Source organism: Asparagus officinalis, chromosome 1 (genome assembly GCF_001876935.1).
Source record: "Asparagus officinalis chromosome 1, Aspof.V1, whole genome shotgun sequence".
Classification (NCBI taxonomy): Eukaryota; Viridiplantae; Streptophyta; class Magnoliopsida; order Asparagales; family Asparagaceae; genus Asparagus; species Asparagus officinalis.
Genome location: NC_033794.1, coordinates 88,295,278 through 88,305,142, shown reverse-complemented (window position 1 = coordinate 88,305,142; position 9,865 = coordinate 88,295,278). Strand labels below are relative to the sequence as shown.

At 40.4% G+C, this 9,865-nt stretch overlaps 1 protein-coding gene across 2 annotated transcripts in view; it reads left to right on the top strand.

Annotated features, from left to right (window-relative positions):
* Positions 3,840 to 9,865, top strand: part of LOC109827386 (light-harvesting complex-like protein OHP2, chloroplastic) — a 12,671-nt gene continuing 6,645 nt past the window's right edge. Inside the window, exon 1 of one of the 2 annotated variants that reach the window (XM_020394405.1) lies at positions 3,840 to 4,269. In XM_020394405.1, the coding sequence (XP_020249994.1) occupies positions 3,914 to 4,269 (356 nt within the window). In that variant the 5' untranslated portion in view covers positions 3,840 to 3,913. The remainder of the gene's footprint in view (positions 4,270 to 9,865) is intronic. The other variant, XM_020394396.1, reaches the window with a different exon arrangement.

The window sequence follows — 9,865 nt, the reverse complement described above, 5'->3', positions numbered from 1 at the left end:
GAGAGCGGGGGGGAGAGAGAGAGAGGGAAAATGGGCCCGCGGGTTTTATTTCTGTTGAGCTGATGTGGATTGGGCTGTGGGCCCGAAGATTCATCCGGCCCTAAAATTTCCATAACGTATGACAGTTTCCACTCAGTAGCATATAATTTAGAGGATATATCACAACTCTATTACCTCATTAATTCAAATGTTAATTTTAATACGTGTTTAATATCATAGACCAGACGCATAGAACGCTTTCTCTCGCGGTTAATACATTGTTGCATTCACGGCTTAGAAATGGGCAACGAGACGCATAAATGTAACGGGAGAAAACGAAAAAACCAGCCGTCATTATCTTTATTTGGAATTAAACTGATAAATCTAAAATAAATAAAAAAACTATAAGGACTAGAATTAGTGCAACTTTGAGGTACTTGTCTTCTAATATCAAACATGATAAGCTTCTTTCGTGAGAATCTCGTAGACGCTTAGAGAAGCCCGCGAGGAGAGGGAAGGAAAAGGGCCCCGTAGGTTTTATTCTCTACTCGGTTGTGGCCCGGAGATATATGGGCCCTAAATATTGCTTTAGTTGGAACGTACTGTTCCGTGTGATGATGGGCGTTGATGACATGTCAGTTTTTTCTCGAGGGTGGGGTCCACCCTGTCGGCACGTTCTGTGAACAGCCTGCTCGCACGCACGCACGCACGCACGCCGACGGTGCCGAGAGATTTTGTTATGCGACGGCGGTGAGCTACTTGGGTTAGATGGATGGGCTAAATTGTCGGCCCAATCGGTATTAAAGTCGTCGATTCTTATGATTTATTCTCAGCTTGAAATGATTAGGTATTTTTGTTTACACTGATATTTCAATTGTTGGTACTGATTCTTACTGCTCTGCTGAGTCGATGTACTATTCATACCTAGACCGTCTAACTAGCGCCTAGCATCTGGACGGTACTTAGGCCGCCCACCTAGGTTTTGGGAGTATTTGTGGGAGCATTGTCTGCTTAGACTATCAACAATGGTTTTGTTTTTCAACACCCTACTTTTTACTTTTTAACACTCCACATCATCTTCTCTCTCTTCCACCTAATAATTCAACACCCACTCAACTTTTACACTCTACAATGGTTTTGTTTAATAAAATTCAACACCCTACCCCACCACTTTTATTTCATATTCTTATTTTCTTGTTTAATAAAATTCAACACCCTACCCCACCACTTTTATTTCATATTCTTATTTTCTTTTGTGTTTTTGTGATTACATATTAATAACAATTATCGATTGAAATTAAATTAAAATAATTAAAAGTTAAATAATTGTTGGTTGGAAGATTAAAATAATTAAAAGTTAAATAATTAAAAGTTAAAATAATTAAAATATTTTGGGGACATTGTTGGTTGGAAGATTGATTTTGAAATTGATAATTGTTGGGATTTGGGTAGTTGAAAGGGTAATTAGTAGAATTTTGGGTGTTGAAAGGGTTATTGTTGGGATCCATTTTGCTAAAAAAGATGTTTAGAGCTACTAAGCAAGAGTTTATTGGAGGCTAATAGAAAAATTAGAGGGAAAAAAGGCGTTTTTTTCTGTGTCCAAATGAAATGAAACAAGGCTCTATTTATAGAGTATAAAAAATGATGAATTTTGGTGAAAAAAAATTCATTTACTATGAAATAATTGACCCCAAATAATTAGGATGAGATAAAAATCTCAAAAATCACAGCAGCCAATAAGAAAAAAACACGTGTCCCCATCCCACCAGCCCCTGCGCGTAGGTCAGCGCCCCCCTGCAGCGCTCGGTGTGGCTAATCCAGAGCCCGCCACGTGTCCAGCGCGGGCTCCACTCCCTCCTCTTTCAACATGTTGAATTCTTCCAACTCTATTTAATCCACCTCATTTTCAACACCCCCATTACACCCATTCAACTATTTAATTCATCATTCAACTACCCCATTGTAACTAGCCTTACGTGGACTGCACCTTTTAGACCTTAATCGTGATTTTCTATGTTGTAGCATTAACGTCCTCCAAATTCCTTCAAATTCCTTTAGCCTTCACATATGAACACCTCAACTATTTCCTCTGACCTTCAGCAAAACCTCATCGACCGCCACTTAAATGAAGAAAGAAGTTCACCTAGACATCAGTCCAGAATCTAAACTTCCTATAACATTGACGTTTACTATTAATTATTGTAATTAAAAAATAAAAGAAAGTAACCAAATAGCTCCTAAGGGGAAAACACAACACTATTTTTTTTTACAAAAACACAGCAAGAAAAACAACATGGTATTCAAACAAAACCCTAATATTTTACTATCTTTACAGTTAAATATCCAAAGTTGTAAAAAGTAGTATAAAAATACCCTAAGTAGTCCACAATTAGAATTAAGCTAACACCATTAGTTTTGACGAAAATGCCCTCCATTAAAATATTAGTAATAAATTAAAGGGTAGGTAAAATGGTAATTAACGCAATAGCTAGGGGTAATACGATAAAAAATTCTTGTGTATTATGCACATGAGAAAATTTAATATTCTGTTATCTATTTAACCAGTGTGCTGTCCGTGCAAAGCACGATGATAATTTTTTTCCACGCTACAATAATCATGTTTTTAAATACCGCAACAAGATTTTTTTTTAAATTGCTACAATATCGCGCATTTTTTAAATTATTACAGTACTAGTGTGAACACCGTGCAAAACACGACATATCTTTTTTTTTCCGCTACAGTAATCCTTATTTTTAATGCTACACCGTTTTTAAAATTTTTAAATTGCCACAGTATCTGCTCTGTTGCAGTGTTTTTTGAAGTGCTACAGTATCCCGTTCTGCTACAATGATTTTTTAAAATTCCACCTTATTTCCGTGCGCTATAGTAATTTTTCAAAAAATGCTACATTATCCCGTTTTCCTGATCGCTACAGTATTTATGCTACAGCAATGGTGCTGTAGCATTTTACTGTAGCATGAATAGTAAAATTGAGTTCTCCCATTTGTATAAAGGAATGGATAGAAGGTTGCAATGTGCTATTTTTTATCAACTTAGAGTATATTTATGCTACTTTTTATAACTTAGAATATTTAAGAGTGAAGATAGTGAATCATTAAGGTATTTAAGTGCCATTTAGCATATCTTTTTTAAACGCTAAGTACCCATATTGGTATTTTAATTCTACCACATTTACCAAGAAAGTATTTTAATTAGGCAAACCTGCTTTAAGATATTTTAATTGATTTAACTTACCAATAAGGCCCTTTTTCTCATCAGCGACCAGTTTTCCGATAAGAGCTCGTCACGTGCGTGACACATGATGACTTAAACTATTTTTTAGCTGCTGATGTGGTACGGATTTTCTGACGTGGCAGTGTTTAAATGCGTGAATTAACCCTCTAAAAATCCCAATTCACCCAAAATAGGACAGATTCGTGCCACATCAGCAGCTAAAAAACAGTTTAAGTCATCATGTGTCACGCACGTGACCAGCTCTCGCCGGAAAACTGGTCGCCGACGAGAAAAATAGCCTTGTTGGTAAGTTGAATCAATTAAAATGCCTTAAAGCAGGTTTACCTAATTAAAATATCTTCTTGATAAATGTGATGGAATTAAAATATCAATACGGGTATTTAACCCTTTTTTAAACGAAACAAACAGGCCCAGAACCAAACTAAACTCCTTTACTTAAACGGCATCGTACAGAGAGGGTACATGCTCCACAAAAGGGAAGAAAATTTCTCAACCCACAAAACGAAAGATTTTACTTCACATCAAACTTGGCCTCGTCCTGTCCACTCCTTCACGATCATACTCTCCTTTTCCCCAAGGGGAAGGGGGAGAGAGGGAGCGAGAGCGAGAGAGGGAGGGAGGGAGGGAGGGAGGGGGAAAAAAAGGAAATAAAAAGCAAGAGGAAAAGAAACCCCAAAAATGTCTGTAGCTTCTCCGATCCCTTGCATCAAGCTCAAAATCTCTCACCCTTCTTCAAAAATTTATCCAAATCCTTCATTTATAGTGCGCGGTTCAAAAGCTGAGGGCCCATTGAGGAGACCTTCGGCTCCTTCGCTCTCTCCTCCTCCCCCTCTGTTGAAGCCAGCAGCTCCATCTCAACCTCAACCTCAAGTTCAATCTCAGTCTCCTGCAAAGGTTGAAGCTGGGGTGACTTTTGAGTATCAGAGGAAGATGGCAAAGGAGATGCAGGATTATTTCAAGCAGAAAAAGCTTGAGGAGGTTGACCAAGGCCCGTTCTTTGGGTTCCTTGGCAAGAATGAGATCGCCAATGGAAGGTAATTCGTTGCTTGAATTTGTTTATGGGTTTTTTTCTACGAGTGATGGTAATCGGTGATAAATTAATTGGACCTAAATCTCTTTCTTAACGGGATAAAAATTTGGGTTCCTCTTGTTCTGTTCTTTTTTAAAAGTAAAAATCAGAATGCGTGCCCAAGTGTTCACGGGATAAAAATTGTGATATCAGATACTCTGCCATCCCGCTGAAACAACAAATTTGCAAGCAAATTAGATTCCTCAATACATAAAAGCCCCCAAAAGATTCCTCACTCTCTCATCTTATACATCATTAGCATTCACTTGAATTGCCCCTGATGGAGGGGTAGCTTGTTTGAGGCTAGACTAGCAAAAAGGGTTGTCGATGTTCAGATTTGGGACCAAGCTATGACTTGGAGAAAAAAAAATCATATATATTCTCCCAGCTACTGGTAATGGATCCAGTAGAGTCTCTATTAGCACCCCCGCTATTGCTTTATGCATAACAATCTGGTCTCGACTCTCAAGCAAGTTTATTAAGACTAGCAAATTTTTTTTTTTCTCAGAAAACGATAATAGACATACATTTGAACAGAGGTTTCAATGCACTTCAAGTTTTGCGCATATCATTCTAGTCTTCTCAAGCAATTTTATTAGGAGTTGGAAAGATAACCATAAGCGAGTCTTCAATGCATCCCACATTTCTATAATTTTTGTCTTGATTTCTTAGGTAGATCATGGTTCCATTTCTGGATAACATCATTAACTTTTAATAGCTAGAATATGACCTTTTCATTTAGATAATAGTGTTTTACTTGTGTATGACACAACTGTCAGGTTTAATTTTAACATAATTAACCAACTTCGTTATCAAAAAGAAGAAACTTAAAACATGTTGATGAACTTTCTTGCCATGCCCACTAGATGGTTCTCAACAGTTTTCCCAGGCCACTTCATTTTTTTAGATCTCTTGACATGCCAGACACTTGAAAGGACTCTTCCCAGACTCCAAAGCAATTTATGTAATTAAATTATGGTAATAAGTACCGTAATTCTAAACTATATGAATATATACAAACTTCTAAGATCTTTCTTTAGTGGAGTAAATAAAGGATGTACTAAACAAAAAGGCTGGTAAAGGGATGGAGAGGAGGCGCTTTGGAGCGATAGGCGATCGTGGGAGAAGTTATCGTGGGGGTTTTGGTGCTAATCAACGTTTAGGTGGTAGATCATGGCCTCTGAGGGTTAACTTTTCGCATCACCAAAGCCTGAGGTAAGTCCTCCGGCTATTTGTCTTCCGTCAACAGTCAGCGGTGTTGTGCGCAGCGGAAATTTCAGCAGAGTTTCTGGTGCACAATAAGAGAGAAAGATCGAAAAGAATTCTTGTTTCTCAAAGGGAACAAGAATCTGAAGCCTAATATCCCATCAAAGTGGGATATTAGCTCTTCCTCTCGTCAGCTCTAGGACTGCGCGTCGAGGGATCCTAAAAACTATTACAATGGCCATAAACTCAAACAAACCAATTTTACGTGGTTCGGCAAACTGCCTACGTCCACGGGGCAAGGAGGGGGAGATCTACTATTAGAGAGAAAATACAATAGGTTTACAATCTCACAAAATAAACCCTCAAACTAACTCTCTAATCTCTCACAAAAACAGCCACCAAATAGAATTTTTCTCCTCTGCACGAAGCCCAAAAAAAATCCACAGCCGCCTTTTTCTCTTTCTCCCCTCTGCCTCTGCACTTGCACCAAAACCTAGGGTTTTAGTTCTACGTGCATTTATAAGCACGAAAAAGAACTCGGGTGGGCTGCGAAATCAAAACCGCATCTTCATGAATTCCCTGCACATGGTGGCCCCCACTTGCTTTTAAACTTCACGTGTTTTCTTTTTTTTTATCTCTTCAAGTGGTATCAGAGCCCAGATTCCAGATCTAGGGTTTGGTTGGAGGAGTAGATCAATTTGGAGGCTCGTTTAGGGCTTCGTTGGTGATAAATGTGGGATCTTTTGGTAAAGACTCTATCTTTTTAGTTTTGGATCTATTCTTCGTTCGTTGGTACGTAAGATGTCGGGGAAAGAAGGTGCTTCGGGTGTCGAGGGTGGTGCTTCTGGCGCGAAGACCATTCAGAGTTTGAATATCCACTCTATGAAGATAGATGTGGAGAAGTTTAATGACACAAACAATTTTGGATTATGGAGATGCGAGGTTTTGGATGCGCTAAACGCGCAGAATTTGAAGGATACTTTAGAGTTAGATGGCAAGCCAGATGAGATTAAAGAAAAGGTTTGGAAGAAGATGAATCGAACGGCGTGTGGTGTGATTAGGTCTTGTTTGATTCAAGATCTAAAATATGATGTGATGAATGAGACTTCTGCGAAGAAGATTTGGGAGATTCTCGAAAGCAAGTATTTGACTAAGAGTGTGGAAAATCGCTTGCATTTGAAGAGGAGGCTTTATCGTTTCCAGTTGAAGAAGGGAACCTCCATTAGAGATCACATGAACCACTACACAAAACTTCTTGCGGATTTGACGAATGTGGATGTCATGATTGAAGATGAGGACAAGGCGCTGCTGTTGTTGAGTTTCTTGCCCGACGAGGAATATGAGACCTTCGTCCTTACTCTGATTAATGGGAAGACATCTCTTTCGTATAGTGAGGTCACCGCTGCACTTGTGAATTATCAGCTTCGAAAAAAGGATAAGGAGGCTTCAGTTGAGCCGGTAGCGGAGGCGTTGGTCGCAAGAGGGAATGGTCCAAACCTAAAGAATTGGAAGTCACAGTCTAGAGTAGGAAAAGATCAGTGTGCTTGGTGCAAGGAGACTGGTCATTGGAAGAAAGACTGCCCAAAGCTCGACGAATGGATGAAGAATAGCAGGAGGAAAAAGGGAAGCAACCATCATCAGAAGCAAACATCGTATCGGATGGTAATAATTCCGACTCTTCTATTTATTCGCTTTCTATCAGTCCTACAGATAGCTATTCGGAGAAATCTGAATGGATGTTGGATAGTGGTGCGACCTATCATGTGTGCTCTAGAAGGGAATGGTTCTTCAGTTTTGAGAAGCTGGTGGATAGTGGTGTGGTGTACATGGCTGATAATCGTGCATGTCAGATTCTTGGGATAGGAAGAATTCGCATTAAAATGTTTGACGGGACTGTTAGGGAGTTAAATGATGTGAGATATGTTCCTTCTTTGAGGAAAAACTTGATCTCGATTGGAGCTTTGGTTAGAGAGGGTCTGAATGTTCGAATTGAGGACATGGTTCTCAAGATTGTGGAAGACTCTCGGATTGTGATGAAGGGCGTCAGGAGAAATAACCTGTATTACTTGACTGGAGGTATAGTGACAGGTGGAGAGCTGACGACTTCTATTGATTCGACTAGACTGCGGTATTTGGGGCTTGGCCATTCCAGTATTGATTCCTCGTATAGATTGAAAGAGGGTGCGAAGACCTGCAGTTTGAAGTCCAGTGAACATGTTGATGTGAGCAAGAAGACCGAGGTGAAATTTGACACCTCTTTTCACCGTGCTAAGGGTCGTTCTAGAGGAGTTCACGTGGATGTTTGGGGGCCTTCCAAGGGGGCATCATTGGGAGGTAATAGGCGTTTGGTTTTCTTTGTTGGTGACTGTTCTAGGCGTGTTTGGGTTGCAACCAAATCCCCTTTGGAGAAAGTTCTAGTAGTATCCAACAGATTGAAGAAGTGTGTAATAGACAGAAATGTGAAGGTACTCCATTCTGGTGGGAGGTACAAGATGAACCTATTTCTGTATTGGAGCCGAGCTCACGGTATTTCGAGACACTTCGTTGGAAAGGAAATCTTGGGGCAACTAGATAGGGTGGCAAATTTGGAGAACCGTGCCTTACTGGAGGAGGATCGGTGTTTGTGGTCGCGCAATGGTTTGCAGAAGAGTTTCTAGACTGAGGCTTCGACATATGTGGGTCATCCTATTATAGAGTTGTCAACTGTTGTGATTAGAGGTAAAACTCCATTGGAAGATAGGTCTGATAGTGTCACTTTGGTTGAGGCTTCGATGAGGAAGCCAATTGACTCTCAGCAGGTGGAGAGTTTTGGACAGACCTTAGAGGTATTGCAACTGGTGGAGAGTGATGCTACTCCACATTGGGTGAAGATTACTCCAGATCATACTGCATCATTTGGGATTTCAGCTGAGGTGACACAGTTAAGGGATCAATTTGTTTTGGATGCAGATGATGAGTTGGGTTTTGATTCGAATGCAGCTGACAGACATAGTTTGTATATGGCCATTGGTTCACCTCAGGTGGAGGTGTTTGAGGCCATTGGAGGTGCTATCAACCGCAAAGTTGATGATATTGGAGAAGGGTTGCGAACTCTTCTATTGGTTTGAGGTCGTTCGTGGCCATTTGGGTGAACTACGTTCGGCTTGATTCCTTGGGCAAGAGGATACGTAGGCAGTCTTTATGATGCAGCCGGGTTGGATTTTGATGGGGGTGAGACCGATTTGGTGAGTTGATACCGATATTTGGAGAGTGTTTGCACTCTCATTTGAGTTCTCGACTTGTTATGGATTGAGTCCGTTGTCGTGAATTGTTTCACTTCGTACTGGACACAACAAGTGAGACATTTGGTTTAGTTGGTGTCGGCTCAGTTTTGGGAAAACTTCACCGAGGTGGAGAATTGTGATTGTGACGTGGGCCATCCTACCACGTGAAGAGATAAAAAAAAAGAAAAGAAAACGCGTGAAGTTTAAAAGCAAGTGGGGGCCACCATGTGCAGGGAATTCATGAAGATACGGTTTTGATTTCGTAGCCCACCCGAGTTCTTTTTCGTGCTTATAAATGCACGTAGAACAAAAACCCTAGGTTTTGGTGCAAGTGCAGAGGCAGAGGGGAGAAAGAGAAAAAGGCGGCTGTGGATTTTTTTTGGGCTTCGTGCAGAGGAGAAAAATTCTATTTGGTGGCTGTTTTTGTGAGAGATTAGAGAGTTAGTTTGAGGATTTATTTTATGAGATTGTAAACCTATTGTATTTTCTCTCTAATAGTAGATCTCCCCCTCCTTGCCCCGTGGACGTAGGCAGTTTGCCGAACCACGTAAAATTGGTTTGTTTGAGTTTGTGGCCATTGTAATAGTTTTTAGGATCACTCGACGCGCAGTCCTAGAGCTGACGAGAGGAAGAGCTAATATCCCACTTTGATGGGATATTAGGCTTCAGATTCTTGTTCCCTTTGAGAAACAAGAATTCTTATCGATCTTTCTCTCTTATTGTGCACCAGAAACTCTGCCGAAATTTCCGCTGCGCACAACAAGAAATAAAAAAAAACGCGTGAAGTTTATCGTGGGGGTTTTGGTGCTAATCAATGTTTAGGTGGTAGATCATGGCCTCTGAGGGTTAACTTTTCACGTCACCAAAGCCTGAGGTAAGTCCTCCGGCTATTTGTCTTCCGTCAACAGTCAGCGGGGCATTCTAGGATAACATCCGCCACCTCCTAAGCCGTCTTCTTGCATCCCCCTCCTTTCAAGAGAACCTTTTCATCCCTCTTCTTGAAAAATCATCATCTTCCTCCTGTTTCATCTCAGAAAAAAAAACGCTAGTTTGTTTCCTCCTGTAGATATGAGAAACGAAGGGTGGATTCGT